The sequence below is a fragment of the Lucilia cuprina genome, chromosome 4 (assembly GCF_022045245.1).
Source record: "Lucilia cuprina isolate Lc7/37 chromosome 4, ASM2204524v1, whole genome shotgun sequence".
Classification (NCBI taxonomy): domain Eukaryota; kingdom Metazoa; phylum Arthropoda; class Insecta; order Diptera; family Calliphoridae; genus Lucilia; species Lucilia cuprina.
In genome coordinates, this window is record NC_060952.1 from 25,716,705 (window position 1) to 25,734,207 (window position 17,503).

The window sequence follows — 17,503 nt, forward strand, 5'->3', positions numbered from 1 at the left end:
TCTTTTTCTTTCTTTTGTTTTTTCATTTAAATACATATAAATAAATCTTTGGTGTTGTATAGTTCTTTTTTATGTTTAAATATACATAATATCTTGTTTTTTATAATATTATATATAGATATATAAATATTCAGATCAGTTCATAAGCTGCTATAGTTAATAACTCATATTCATAAAAAAACACTTAACTTTATAAAAGGTTTATAAAACGAAATTTTCTTACAAAATTAAATTTATCTACCGTTTATAAAATATATATTATTTTTATGAATATGGTTAAATTTCTATATAATTTTTATAGTTTTAAGCTTAGCATTTAGTAAAATTTATTACAAAAATATTTAGAACATTATTTTTATATTTATAATTCCTTTTTGCTAGAGTTCTTTCATTTTTATATAGAGAGGCAGATAAACAGCAAAAGATCATATTTCATACTTTAGTTACTGGTTGGTTTATTTTGGCAAAATGTTTACTTAAGTTTTAAAGTAGCATATCTTCATCGTCTGACTCTGTAAATTCACCATTTGGATTAAGTAATAAATTGCCTTCTTCACTATTGGGTACCTAGAGTTAGGAAAAAAAGGGGTTTTCAGAAAAAAATAGTGTTTTCTATACTCTGACACTTTCTATATTCTTCTACTTACTCTTCTGTATATTGCCGTCATACCAGTTCTGTTAAATAAACGTCTTAAACTATTACGACGTTCTGGCGAAAATGCAAACATTCCCAGACAGGCCACAAAGAATGTTACCGATAATATTGTGGCCAATATTGCTATATTTTGACATTAAGTATGAAAAAAATCACAAACAAATTATAGTTATTATTTTCATGTTGCTTCACTGCATTCTTAACTGTATATTAAAATATTTAGAAATTATAAAACTTACTTCCTATAGATCCTGTTCTTTCAGCAGGATGTTTATTACCATCATCACCATTTGTATTGGGTTTTTTATTGGATTCTGTTGTTTGGCTGGTAGAGGGTTCTGTAGTTGTAGTTGTTGCTGTATATTTTACTAAACCCAAAAATTCACAAATTTCAGGTGTTTTTTGTATATACAGGAGATTGCACTAGAATAAAAAAATACAAAAAAAATATTATATTTTATTTTGGTTTACAAAAGATTTTATTTCTTAAGAATATTTGAAAATTTAATTTAATTACAATTATAATAATACAACAGAATCAATGATTAACCTAAAGATTTTTAAAAAAATTTCAGCAACATGTTGTTATAACAACAAATTAATATGTAACTAAATTTTATTTATAAATAATCAAAAAATAATATAAATCTTTATATATAATAATCTCTATCCAAAAATGTAGTTTTAAACAAGAATCTGGAAAAAGAAAAGTAATTTTCTTAAGTGAACTTTAATGTACAAGTGATAATATACATATAAAAACAACAGCAATTTTCCAAATTACTATGAACATTGTATACCTATTCCTTAACGACGACGACCTTGTTTAGAAGCACAAACAGATCCAATTTCTTGCATTTTATACAAAATAATAACGAAGCATACAATTTTGGAATTAATGTATGTATCTACTTTTGTTGGCTTTCATTTCATAAGCATCAGCATCATTATCATCGTTATCATTCTCATTTGCAATGTCTTATAGTTGTATGTACAATTTTCCACCTTAGTAAGTTAAAAGTAGCTAGATGCTGGTAATTTTCGTACGATAGTACTACATAGTACATACTTACATATATATCTTTTTTGCTTTTCTTATAAGCTGATGGCATAGTTATGATAATATCTTTTTTCCTGTTAGCTTAAATATAAAACTTTGTGTTTTTTTTTCGTTTACATTTTTCTTTTAAAAATGAAAACTGAAAAATTACATTATGCTGGTATGTAGGTGTTATATTTTAAACGATTTTTTTTCGGTTCCTTTTATCTTCTTCGGCTTTAGAGAAAAGTTCAACAACCACTTCCTTCTCCAACTACCCGCTGTTTTGCACAATTTTTATCACATTAGAATCTCAAAGTAGTTGTCTGTTGTTATAATGTTTAAAAGTTATAAGTTTATCTTGAAAAATTAAAAGGAAATGCAACAGCTTATTTTGTCGCTGCTGCAAAAGTATAATGTAAAAACAAAAATATATATATTTTTTAATTTATTCAATTGTTATTTTTTAAGTTTTATAACTTAAATTTAAAAAAGAGTTATAAAATTTTGGAAAAATAATTTGTTTTGTAAAGTAGACTATAATGTTTTATTAAGATAAGTTTCATTTTGTTTAAATAAGGTATGTAATTTTAACAGTAGGCAGTATAGTTAAATATAGAAGTTAATATAATAAGATGTTGTACAATGGGCAAAAACTATTTACATTTTTATTAAATTTCAATTACTTAATTAATTATTTACAAAAAATAAATTTGAAAGCCTTACAGTATGCTAACATGTTCCTTTACAATAAAGTTATATTAATTTAAAGTTTTGTTTTCCTATTAAATAAAAGTTTTGATTTAAACAAAATATTTTTCCTAAACGCACTAAACCTTTTATCATTCCATCATACACAGATTTGTCTTTAACACACTGTTACATCTCTAATATTTTTATCGTTTGCTATAAAACAAAAAATTACATGTCACAAAGAACAATCATTATTATCATCGTCATCATCTTTCATTCATCCAGGCAACCAACCAAACAACATATGCTTGGTTGCTTTAACGCTCTATGAAAAGTAAATCATTAAAAAGTTAAGCCTCAAGGCATGCTACTATTTTTTTTTTTTTTTTTTTTGTTCTATCTCTCTACACTCAAAATACACTTGAAACGTGGAAAAAATATATATTTTTTAAAGACATCACATCACAACATCAAAGAGCCAGTAATTTGTTTAATATTTAACGTTTTTGTTTATATACGCCAAGTATTTATTTCCATTCCCTGACAGCGTTAATGATTTGCTTATACAGCAAAGATAAATACAGGCGTAATTAAAAAAAGTGACTAAAGCTTTTTCTGCTAAATGACAATGTAGACACAAAATTATAAAATACATATTTGCAACAATTTATATAAAAATTAAGTTAAACAAATTCAATTAACAAAAAAATTTCTAAATATGAAGTTATATTTTTAGGAGCAATTGTGTACTATAAAGTATTGCATAAACTTCTGCGCCTATAATTTCATCAAAAAATATAGGAAATTGCTTCTTTTAATCTATTATTCTCTTTCGTTAGTAGTTTGATTTTATATATTTACCACTTAAATATACCAGTTCTTTGAGTTTTATTGGATGTTTATTTTTTATTTTTTCCATAAACTTTTTTTGCTTTATTTTAATTTTTTTGCAAATCTTTTATAAAACAAATTAATGTTCTTTACTTGTTTGTTTAATACTTGAATTTTTGTTGTCATTTTTTAAATACTCTTGTAAAAATTCAACGTTGTTTTCATAAAAAAGAAACATTTCTATATACAAAATATTGCAACATTTTTATGGCAAAAAGTAAACATTTTTTTCATAAAGAATTTAAAAAAAAAAATTGTTGCTCAAGTGAAATAAAAAAAAAATCTACAGCAGAAAAACTTTATGTGATACATATTTAAACCAATTTATTTTTATTTGCGCTTAAAAATTATTATAAATATTTAGTTGTTATTATTCAACAATAAGAACATTTTTTATTCTATCAATATTATTTAAATTTATTTTCAAATTAAAGTAATCCAAAATAAATTGTGGAGATTAGTTTTAATATATTACAAATATGTGTACAAATTTTTATAACCAGTTATGAATTTTATCTAGACTTTTTTGTACAAGATATTTTTTTTTATTTGAACATAACGTAAAACCCATTTGGAAATTAGTTTTTTTAAGGTTTTGCACTTCAGATCTAACTGCGTTCAATTCTAGTTATAGTTCTGGTTCAGTTCTAGTTTAGTTCAGTTCTAGGTTAGTTCTTGGTTAGTTCTAGTTCAGTTCCAGTTCAGTTCTAGTTCAGTTCTATTTCAGTTCTAGTTCAGTTCTAGTTCAGTTCTAGTTCAGTTCTAGTTCAGTTCTAGTTCAGTTCTAGTTCAGTTCTAGTTCAGTTCTAGTTCAGTTCTAGTTCAGTTCTAGTTCAGTTCTAGTTCAGTTCTAGTTCAGTTCTAGTTCAGTTCTAGTTCAGTTTTAGTTCAGTTCTAGTTCAGTTCTAGTTTAGTTCTAGTTCAGTTCTAGTTCAGTTTAATTTCAGTTTAATTTAATTTAATTAATTTTTGGTATATACATATTTTAGGACTACTTTTCCAATAGACATGAAAATATTTTTTTAAAATGAATTTTGTTGGTAAATATTTGTTTGGAAAAACTTTATTACTGACATCTCTTACAAACTTATAAATGTGCTTTTAGTATTTTTAAAATACAAATTGTAATTGATGTCCACCTATAATAAAATATGTTTGTCAGATATTATAATTGTTATATTTATTATTTTTAAAATCAATCTTAAAAAAGCCTTACATTTTCTTTAAATAAATTTATAACTAACACATGTTATGACTTTCACATTATTACATTATTATTACTTTAAAATATTTTTTGTAATAAAACATAGATTTTAAATAACAGTAATTGGATATGTTGGAAAAAGTTAAATAAAAATTTAGAATTTATGTTTAGGATTACTCTAAAAATACAAAATATGCATTAATATTTTAAAACTTATAAATACTTTAGAAAACACGTATATACATTATTTATAAAAAGAACAATGCTTTTGTGTTTATTTGTAAAATTATATACATATACAAATATTTATGTAAATTATTTTTATCCTACAACCCTATAGTGTGGATGGTGTTATGCATTTGTGCTGATGTTTGTAAAACCTATAAATATTGATCCTACATCCACCTTTAAATACACCAATAGGCTCAGAATCTTTCTTTCTGAGTCGATTTAGCTGTGTCCGTCGTCTGTCTGTCCTTTTGTAAAAAAAATCTCATTTTTTGTCAACAAATGCTTTATTATTTAAAAAAATCCACATTTTAACATATTGACGGGTGTAGGGTATCATATGGTCGACCATGCCCGATTATATATTCATTCTTGTTTTAAACAAAAATTTTTTATTTTTTAAATCTTAAATTTGTTTATTTTAATGAATTATTTTCTGAATCTATAACAATTTGATTTTATTGTAGTATACATGTTGTTTAGTTACACATAATATGAAATATATATTTTTTCTGATCATGAAAAAATTTGTCTGTTTATTATGATATTTCAGTTTTAAACTAGTTTCCTTTAATTTAAAAGTATGTAATTTATAATAACATATGTATATACGTACGTATATGTATATTTACGTACAAAAACGTAAACATAGTATAGTTTTAGGCGGTCATTGAACTCTTTATGAAGTATTTCATTTATAGCATTATATGTCTTAAAATGAAACACTACTTAAAAATAAGTGCTTTTGCAAAATTTGAAAACATATTTACCATATTTATGTCTACATATGTTTCTATATAACTCATAATATGTGTGTGTACTTAGTATGTTTTTAAGGTTATGACAAAAACTACTTGTCTCAAGAGTTTAGACACTAAAAACTTTTACATAATGCCAACAACACCGACAGACACCAAAAAAAACTTATTTCCGCCTTGCACTAAACACTACTACATATAAAAACTTTTAAGTACACAAGGATTTCAATTCGTATTTACTTATAAAGACAGAAAATGGCAGACGGACGAATATATGTATAAAGACTTGCAAATAGAAAGAATAACACTTTTGGGCATAATTTCTCTTTTTGCCGTTTTAAGTGTTTTCTAAAAGCAATTTTTATAATATTACTTTAGCAACATGCAAAAAAAATTAAGTGTTTCTCCTTATTACTTTTGCAACACTTAAGAAAATAATTAAGGAAAGATAAAAAAAACTTGTATCAAAACCATAAAACAGTGTCCGATTACACTTTTGCAAAGATTTTTAAGGTAATAGTAATGAAAATAATAAGTGTTAAAAATTCTCCTTTTTCATTAACAGAGCGCTTTTAATAAATAATTCAATAACCATTTAATTACAGTAATTAGCTAATTATGTTAAAATTTTCATGTGAAATTATGTTTAAAAATATTATTTTTAATTTGAATAAAATTTGCATAAATAGCGCCTTAAAGTATGTTATATATATAAATATTTGACGACAGCATTGCATATACTATGCAAATAAATCTTAAATCCACCGAAAAGTCGACTTTTACCACGATTTTCTAGATTTCTAATGAAATAATTTTTATAACCAATTTTTTTTATTTATTTTTGGCATTTAAAGTTAATTTACCGCAAATGTAATTGTGGATTAAAATTTCTACAGATTTTCTTCAAACAAAGAAAATTATTTAATAAACTTATTATGGTAAAGTGTGTGGTTTAGAAATTGTTAGAAAACACATAACAAATAATATACATTTCTTTAAGATGAGGAAAATAATATATGTTTTGTATTATTTTATTAATGATTAAAGTATCACTTTCTGAGTCGATTTAGGTATGTCCATCTGTCTGTATGTCTATGTAAAGCTTGTGCACATGCTATTGGTCGCAATTTTCAAGATAATTTGATGAAATCTTCTTGACCCAAGCAGGAAATACATTGTATATTATTGTATATTATACATCCGTCCCCTCGAATAGCGCATTTGGGCTCATAATTATGTTAAATCTAGTATATCAACAAAAATCGACAAAAATGAATAAAAATATTCCGGAATTAAAATTAAGTCATGCCATGCCTGACTTCATACTTTTTTTTGCTTATTACTTGACTTTAAGATGCCTATGTAATATCAATTGGATTGTAAAACAAAAAATAACTAGATCTTTTGTTTGGCAATCTAAATTACAAAAATATCCAAAATAATACTTTTTGTTTGAAAATATAACATACATAATTCATTAACAAAAGAAACTAAATAATAAGGTAAATTATTATAATTTTCACAAAATTATATTATATCATTAATGTATATGTACATACATATGTATATAAAATTACATATTTTATGTAACCAAGCATAATTCTATGCTATCAAATACAATCACAATTCATTATTTAGACATAAAGAAAATTGAAATAATTTTTAATTCTTTATCTAATGAATTTCTAATTATATTTATGTTAGTACAAGAGTCCAGATAAATGCAGCTTCATTTGTTTGTTTGGTATGTAGGATACCATAAACATAGATGGAGTCAAGGCTTTTTGAATATATGCATAAAATATGTATCTACAGATATAATTAGTAAAAATCTTAAGCTACAAATCATATTTTATATATATTATATACATATAATGAACTGAGTTATACATATCTATGTCTACATAAAATACATACTAATATTTAGTACATATTTCTGTATTAGGTGGGTCTTGTTGTATTAAAATTCGAAATTTATATACTTAAAGTTAAAATAATAAATAGAAATACTTTAACATACTATGATATGTAAGTAATTTTGGCATACCACCACGTTGTATAAGTTATGAATATAATTTTAACCAATTCATTACTTATACGTTCGAGTGTCCAAGATTGTCTACGATTCGACTATGCTAAGCCAATTTTAATAAAGTCAACAAATGTCAATGGTTATATCCCTAGTATACATATGTATATGTATTTTTAATTATATTATAATAACAAATCATAAATGCATAGATATTCATAAGAAACATCATAAATTCTTTATAATGCAAAATATTCGAAATGCTATAATTTATGGTTTTTGATAATAATTCATTTCATACACGTACATACATATGTATGAATAAATATAGATATAATATGTACATGTATACATTCTAACAGTTTCACAAGCAATAAATGTATCCTTTTTGATGAATAATGGTTTATATACCCCGTATAAACATCTGTAATTGGAGAATTCTAAGGATTGATAGGAAAATTCTTAGGATTTCAAAAATTTAATTTCTCAAGAACACTTTCCCTATAAAAAGCGCAATATAGGCATAATATTTACAATTATCGTCAATCATCACATGTGTTTAAATTATATCGAGATAAAGTCCTTGTGCCAGCCAACAGATGTAAAATAATGCAAATAAACATAATGAAATGTGATTTGACTATCTGCTAAACAAAAATTGATCATGTAGGTAGTACTATAACCGGGAGTATTTAGGAACTTCCACCCCACACTGCAGGAAATCACATACATATGTATATTATGTATTCATTCTTATTTGTAAATAATTAAAATAAATTTCTGTTTACATGAGTAATTTAATTATATTAACACAATATACATACATATGTATATGTATAAATAATACATTTCCAAACCCAACTCATCTTAATGGTAGGCTTTATTTCAATTTTCAAAGTGTAAAATTGTCTGTAATTTTACATGTTCTTTGTCTTTAATTAAGAAAATATCATGTGTATATGTTATTGAAAATTAATTCTTTTTTAATATACATACATACATACATACATACATACATACATACATACATACATACATACATACATACATACATACATACATAAATTATATATAAATTTGCAGTTTCTTTAATGTTAAAAAATATTGATTTCTATTATGAGTTTGATCATCATAAATATTATTTTCAAGTACGTAGTAAAATATCATTATATTATACATTTAAAAAATATGTATAAAAGTAACCAGTTTCAAATACCTCTTTAAACTTTCAATTAAAAAAGTATTAAAAAAATTACTTAACATTTTGTGGTAAAGACTAAAAATTGTATGCATCATTACTTTTAATACATCTTTAAACACTACATTACCTTTGTGTCTATAATACATTTTTAAGAACAAATTTTGACACTTACAGCAAACATACGTAGGTTATTAAATTGAAAATAAAAAATAAAAAAAAAACATTAAAATGTCGAAAAAATAGCAAAAAGACTATGAAACAGACATCCTTTACTATCGAGCAAAGGTAGACAAGCTGGCAGACATAAAATTTTTAAAAAATATTAAAAATAATAGTGTTTTTTTATACTTTCTTTTGTTGCTGTTTCAATATAAGTATATACTTAAAAGCACCCAGCAGTTTTACAAGATGTCAATGAATACCTTTTACATAAAAAATTTCTATAAATTTCTAACTATTTGGTGAACTTGAATTTATATATTTTTGTAAGGACAATTGTTCCTAGATGACTATTCTCATATCTTTTTCTTTAAGTAATATTGTAGTGAAGTACTGCAGGACTTTATACTTTCAAACATGTATTGTGTTAATATGCCTTAGTGTGAAAGCAAGGATGTTTTTGTAGTTAACTGTTTCAACATAATCATTTTAAATTTACACTTTTAAAACTTAAAAGTAAAATATATATATTTTTTTAAAGAATAAAAGAAAAGAAAAATTTGTAAGGAATGAGTTTTATACTACTTATAATATAATGATTTAAAGCATAAACAACTAGACCAACACATGTTTGTACAAATAATAATAAATTATTATTATTTTATAAAAACAACAACTTTTTATGTGTGTGTAAGAAGTGAGTGTAAGAATGTTTTATTGTGTTTGTGTAATATCATCATAATGATGACGAAAATAGTAATGATTCTTTTCAACCAGGGAAACCAAAAACCTTAAAATATGCACACAAAATATATAAAATATGCTATAAAAATAAAAAGTTTTAGTGAGTTTTTTTCTTTTTTGTATAGAAAATCCCAAAAATGGTGGAAAATTATGTTCTGAAATGGAAAACTTTTCGTATCTTATTATTTGCATTAAATTTAGAAATATATTTAAGTTTAAATATTATTTTTAGCAAAAAATTTCTAGGATAAGATTTTAAATACCAACTGAAATTATTGCAACATTTTCCCCTAAATAAAATAAATTTAATGGTAAAAAAATAATTATGAATATAAAAAACATTACGAAAATAAAAAAATAGCTAAAATTAAATAGGCTCTAAAAAACTGGAAAAATGGCTCAGAATTCTACTTATAAGAAAAAAAAAACAAATTATAACAAATTAATGCTAGAATTGTTAAATTGTTCTAAAACAAATATCTTGACCACGAACATAAAAAAAACATGCATTTGGCTTCCCTGTTATAACAAAGAAACAAAACCAACACCTACATTTATCACATGCAATAACTATACATATGTACGTACATATAAATGTATAAAATATTTTACGAAAATTATTACACAGGCATACATATTTATATAGTCATCTGAAATGCAATAAGGCGTTACAACCAAAAAATATAAAAACGATTTTTGGATTGAAAATGGTCCATTGCAGCAAAATACATGTTGTAGCCAAGAGATCTGTTGTCAAAAACTTTGATTTTTGTGACATGAAATTCAAAAGGGCGTAATTAGTAATTTCCACAAGTCAAAAAGTCCTTAAAAGCAACATAATAGGTAGACAATGTCTGGCGGTTTTAGTTTTTTGTGTCTCGTGTAAAAATTTTAAAAGTGTTGTAACGCCCTTTTGTATTTCAGGTGACCATATACAGCTATAGATACATAAGTACATAAAGAATGTCGCTAAAAACAACATATTGTAGTTGTAGTAAAATAAAATGAACTTTAGATTGTTGGAAACTTTTTATTATAGATTTCATAATATGTATGTACATAGTTACATCATAATAATCACAAAGGCGGAGAACTTTAAGTTGAGGTTGCAACTGTAGGAACAGCAAAGTTTTTCAACTTATTTTTATTTTAGTTTATAGAAATTTTATTATTGTTGCAAGTATGGTTTTTTATAAACCATTAATTTTAGAGGATTGGAAAATTATAATTTTTTTTATTTCTATAATCAATTTTTTATCATTATCTATATAATTTCTATTCTCTTAAAACTACTTGAAAATTTCTATTTATAATTTTCTACTAAATACTTAATTTAGATTGAGAAATGATTTTACTATTTACCATTTTTAATACCTTTTAATATTTTTTTCTATTTTCAGGTATGTTGACCATGTTTCTTATGTAAAAAAAATTGTAAGTAGATTTTGTTTGGTTTAGTTTTCTTTTCAATTAAGCTTTATTCATTTCATTGCAATTACCACACACACACACCATTATTCATATTTACATTGAATTTAATGTACAAATGTTTTATTATGCTTCTTTTCATATTTTTCTTTTTTTTTCATTTATTTGGTTCGTTTTATTTAATACTTGTTTTATTCGATTTATTCTACCATATATTTCATTTTATTTCCTTTCTATTTTCTGCTGTTAAACACTTGGGGAAATTCATTAAAATCATAAAACATAATTGTAGTCATATAAGTGCACTCAAACATACTCTTACCTACCTTTGGCACACACACATTAAGATCATACGGTATGTATGTGTGTGAGTTGTACCATAGAACAATACAATTCGAAGTATTTTTATTTATAGAGGTGGTAACTATGTATATAAATCATAATTATGAAAAAAGTATTCAATTCATCTAAAACACTTTAGGAAACACACATATGCAATTTAGTAACTTGTATTTAGACGACTGAATATAACTAAAATCTCATCCATCCTTATCACTTTATTATTTTTATTTATTTTTCAAAAAAAAGATAAAAACTCTTTTTATACAAAACTTTACATATGTATGTATGATAAATATGTATGTGTACATATGTATAACATTTATATACCGGTTTAGATGTATATCTGTCTATATGTACAATGTATAAAAAATTAAATATTTCTCTTTTACTGAGTGTATTTGTTCACAATTTTCATTCGTTATATACGCTTCCTGACCGTAATTGTACACCACAAACACTAAAAAATTTAGATATTTTTTCTAACAGAATCCATTCAAACGAACAAAATATTTGTGTGAGTCCTACTGCTGCAAATGCAATATATATGTGACAATTTACTCACCATACTGCCTCAACACTTGCATGTAGAACATTACCCATTTGAAATAGTATATTTTTTATATTAAAAATATTTTATATTCGTATGTCTGAGTTTCTCTCCTCTCCATGTGTATGTGTAATAAAAAGTGTTTTTAACACCCAGTGGTTTTAAAAGTAGACAACGTAGTTCTTTTTCGGAAAGGTATTTGGGTTCGTAATGTAGAGCCACACTTTATTATCATTTTAGTGTCATTATGGAATGCAGAGGGAATGTAAATTTTCATCCACTTTAAAACATTCCTTATAGTAGCAAGTCAAAAGTAATTATCCATTTGTAATCAAAACGCCAATAAAATTCCTTCCAAAACAAGCTAATTTTAAATTTACTAACCTAAAAAACTTGTTAACCCGTCTAGTTTTGAGCTGCAACTATGAACTGCAGGGAGAATTTACCTGTCTGCAGCATCTACACTATTAACTGTTGAAACGTTTATATGTATTACACATACATATGTATGTGTGCAACATATTTTTTATATGTCTTCTATTTCTACTGCTCCTTGCCTCTCTTTATCCTTGCTTTTATTGTTTTTAACTCCTTTTTCATTATTTGTCTAAAAACAAAAGGTTTATTTTATTTGTTTTTAATATTTTTTGTTAACACATCCAAATGTGCAACAAACACTTTTAATACATTAAAATTGTTGCATATATGTATGAAGTAAACTGAAGCATATAATTATATAGTTGCGGCTACGCTATTGTATTACATATTAAATGTTTACCATTATAGGTAAAGTTTTTAAATCTGTATACCTATATTTATAACACACAGTGTTAGTTTTACTTCTTTAGCAAGCATTAAAAAACCCCTGCTTCTATTTTTTTATACTTTTTGGTAGAGAGTAAGAGGAAACGGAAAAAATTAACGTGTATTTAGTTGCCACAATACTTGTGGTTTAAGCTTTAAACAAGTGTTGAATATGTATATGTGGGTATTATAATGACTGAGAGTCTTTGTTTTGCATAGAATGTATTTGTATGTGTAGTGTTCCATCACTTTAAGTAGATTTTCCAAATGTAGTGGTAAATGGTTTTATGGGTTTCTATTATTTTTTGTGCAATCACATTTTAAAGTTTTAATGCAACTAAATTTTATTTTTTATGAATAGAAATTAAATTAAAATGACATTAGAAAAAAGAAGTATAAAACAACCTAAATGCAGTAGATCAAAAACAAAAAAATATTAAAAGAAAACTTCTAGTTTTTAGAATTTAATAATCTTTTTATAATTAGACGAGTATTGTCATTTTATGTGACATGCAAAAGTGCTTAGTCCATTTTTACAAAACAAAAATATTTAAAATTTAGAAGAAGTGAAAGACTGCCCCTTCATGACACTGACAAATTTTTTAATTATTTCAGAAATAAGATAAGAAATAATCAATATTTTAAATTAACTCATAAATTTTCAACTTGCAAAATTGGACTTAACACATTGGCAAAAATATATTTGTAAAATTTCTCTGACATATTATAAATTGAACAGTCCGTATAAGAGTTTTTCACATTCCCATAATTATTCTTTTAAAATGTATTACAACTAAGGAAAATTAATTATTTTAAAATTTTCCTTTTTCTTCCTTAACAGCCAATTAAATAAATGAGAACAAATTTTTCTTACGAAAACTAATGAACGAAAATATAACAATAAATTGCAATAATAGTAAAACAAAAAGCAATTATATACATTTATACAATATACCAACAAATGTTTGTATATAATAATCGTTTTATCTTAAAAAAAAGTGGTTACTCCTTTACATTGTTCAGTAAAATTATAAGAGTTTCTACTTAAAACAAATTAAAATTTTAATAAACACAAATTGTTGACATTTCGTGCAAAATTTGCTAAAAATATGCCATTCAAAAAGTTAGCATAGAGGACAAACATGATCCTAATTTGTTAAGTTTAAAATAGGTTAAGTACACATTTTGTTCATCTAATAAAAATTAAAATGCGATAAGAACCAAAGACACATCACGGTCTAATGATCTACTTAGTAGTGGACACACAAAATTCTCTATCACCGTCTTATTTCAATTGACATTGTTGACAACTAAATATATTGCTGCTGCAGCAGTCATTTCCTACTAAACAATATAACATATACACAAGCAGATAATAGTAGATTAAATAATTTGTTATTTTGTTGTCCTTGATAAGAGACGAAAGGATGCAACGAAACATGGAAATAAATCAATATTTTGTGTCTGAATGTTAACAAACAAAAAAACATAAAAACAGTAATATTAATTGTTTTATCCTTATTGCAATAATAGAATTCTAAAAAAAATAAAAAATAAATGAACATATCATGATTGATTGCACATTTTGTTTTTACATTTCTTTTTGTGTTTTGCACATGTTTTACAAATTTATTTTACATTTTCAATATTTGTATAGAGAATTAGTTTTGTGTAAATTTAACAACATAAAATAACTAATTCGATTAGGAAATTCTAATTAAAATATAACAGAATTTTAATTAAAATTCTATTGGCATTAATTTATTTACCTCATTTTTTATATAAGTATGTTAAATAAGTACATAAAAAAATTATTATTTTTGCCAAAGGGCAATAAAATTTAATTATATTTTGGATAATGAACGAATTGACTATAAGTTAAATTCGCATGCGAGCTGATAGATTTATACAACAACATACGAAGAATTTATTGAATAGTGAATAGTGATGGACTATAGATTAGACTATAGACTCGACTATAGACTAGACTATAGACTAGACTATAGACTAGACCATAAACTAGTCTAGACTAAACTACAGACTAGACTATAGACTATAGACTAGACTATAAACTAGTCTAGACTAAACTACAGACTAGACTATAGACTAGTCTATAGACAAGTCTAGACTAAACTATAGACTAGTCAAGACTAAACTATAGACTAGTCTAGACTAAACTATAGACTAGACTATAGTCTAGTCTATAGTCTAGTCTATAGTCTAGTCTATAGTCTAGTCTATAGTCTAGTCTATAGTCTAGTCTATAGTCTAGTCTATAGTCCAGTCTATAGTCTAGTCTATAGTCTAGTCTATAGTCTAGTCTATAGTCTAGTCTATAGTCTAGTCTATAGTCTAGTCTATAGTCTAGTCTATAGTCTAGTCTATAGTCTAGTCTAGTCTGTAGCCTAGTCTATAGTCTAGTCTAGTCTGTAGCCTAGTCTATAGTCTAGTCTATACTTTAGTCTATAGTGTAGTCTATAGTCTAGTGTATAGTCTAGTCTATAATCTAGTCTATACTCTAGTTTATAGGCTAGTCTATAGGTTAGTCTACAGTCTAGTATACAGTCTAGTCTAGTTCAAATTTGTGTTTAAGGATTTTTATTCACATGTTCTGAAAATGTTTGCCACAGAATACGTATTTTTTGTAGTTGTTTTTTGTTTTTTAAGAAATACATACACATTGAACTCCTTGGTTTTGACAATCGATTTTACAGATTTTCAATACCAAAATACTCAATACCAAATGAACATTTATAAAGTAAATGTTTTTTTCTTTGTTCCAATAATTTGTACCATTTGTTAGTCAAACATGATGCATCTATACATGTAAATTTGGTTACATGTTCGCAAGAGAGAAATTGTCTACTGTTGATGCCATAATCATCATTACGCTTCATTTGTTAAATGACAATAAATGCAAACAGTTGAAATGAAAGGACATGCGATCGTCCATTCGTTGGTGGGTTCATTCATTTATTTACCACCAGCATGTCATTAAATTCTGCCTATGTCTATGTGTCTGAATTCATTCTGTATATAAAACATTTTGACATGTTTGTACATATATAAAATCATGCAATAAGTATTAAAGGGAATATATAGCATACACATGACATTTTGCATGAATAAATATAGTAGTATTAAACTACTGCATTAAACTTCTTTATGTATGGATATTTGTAATTCACAAATACAGATCCACACAAATAAATGTAACCAGCATGGATGCAAACATGCATAATATGTATAGCAACATGTCTGACAACGTATTTCAACTGCTGATGATGATATGTAGTAAAAACGACAATGATGATGACGAGAACGTCGATGACGCTCATGATGATTTTATGTAGTTTACAAACGAGTGGTTTTTATGGTTTAAAATTTAAAACCCTAAATGACTGAACTGTGTGAAATGCTAGATGGAGGGAAAAGGTTGATCAGCCCCGGAATGGGTTCTACAATATAAATATTGCAAAATTAGTTTGTTTTATCGTTGATTTTTATTATTATTATTGTATTCAGTCAAATGTAAATTTAAGTAATGGTTAAAAATAATCATTACAAATGTGAACAAAAATAATGACAAACATGTTTATAACTTTCACTTTATGCAGCAATTTCTTACACTGTGCGAATAGTTATAAAAACAACAAAAACAGATGTGTACAATTTTCCCACTATTTGAGTATAATCATTATGGTCCCATAATATCAAATACAATAGAGCGCTTGGCTTTTGTTTAAGATCTTAAATATTGATAAAAGCATCATTGTTTGCATTGACAATAACTTTATTAAATCGCAACATAAGCAAAAATGCATATTAAATTAAATTATCACAATTTACATGCATAGTTATTTTTCATAATGATAATGATTATTAATAATACATGTGAAGGTAGCAAACAGAATAATATTTTCACAAATTTAAAAATTTACATTTAACAGAAACTAAACAGACTCTCAAAAAAGGTACCGACGTAAATATCAATTGGTTTTAATGATAAAATTTTTATATTCAAAAAATGTACTCATTCTAATCAAAAACCTATTGAAATCCGACATAAGTTTGATAACATCCTATGGCATTTTTCACAATAAATTTCAATAGATTATAAAATTGGAAATTGTTATTATTAGTCTTTTGTTTTTTCATAAACACTGATTATGTTGGGGGAGAGTGTGGGATTTTAGTTTTAGTTGAATGTTTTTTTTTTTAGTTGAGCAAATAATAAATACAACTTTTACTTTCATTTATTATTACCATCATCTTGTTTATCCAAACAATAGTTTTATTGTTTTATTTTTTCTATGTTAATCGTGAAATACATATTTTGACGTGAATGCATTACAAGTTTTTGGTATTCATTTGTAATGCAAACTTTTGTTAATAAATTTATCATTTGCTGACAGGAAATTTTCTGATGGGAATTTTCTTTTCATATGTTATTTTCATTACTAATAACAATGTTGTTATTTTAATAATAATTTAATTATCGTTAAAATTGTGAACATTGTGGAATTTTTATATTTTACATATTTTTGTATTTTCCTAAAAGTATGTTAAGTATTTGTTTATTTACATACAGCACTAATACCGTTTGAAGAGTATAATGGGTTCGTTCTAATAGTCCTATACCCACCTTAAAGTCTACTTATCGGCTCAGAATCCATAAGTTGATTTAACTATGTCCGTCCATGAACCCTTTCATTCTTATGAAAAAATGTGTTTATGCAAAAAATGACATATAATTTAATGAAATGTAGCGGGTAAGGACA

The 17,503-nt window shown here is 25.0% G+C and overlaps 1 protein-coding gene across 1 annotated transcript in view; it reads right to left on the minus strand.

The window, feature by feature from the left end:
* Positions 1-287: 287 nt before the first annotated feature.
* Positions 288-17,503, minus strand: part of LOC111681278 (cation-independent mannose-6-phosphate receptor) — a 120,820-nt gene continuing 103,604 nt past the window's right edge. The window contains exons 15-17 of the mRNA XM_046949976.1: positions 895-1,078; positions 648-778; positions 288-567 (exon numbers count right to left, since the gene is read on the minus strand). Coding sequence (XP_046805932.1) covers positions 484-567; positions 648-778; positions 895-1,078 — 399 coding nt within the window. The 3' untranslated portion in view covers positions 288-483. The remainder of the gene's footprint in view (positions 568-647; positions 779-894; positions 1,079-17,503) is intronic.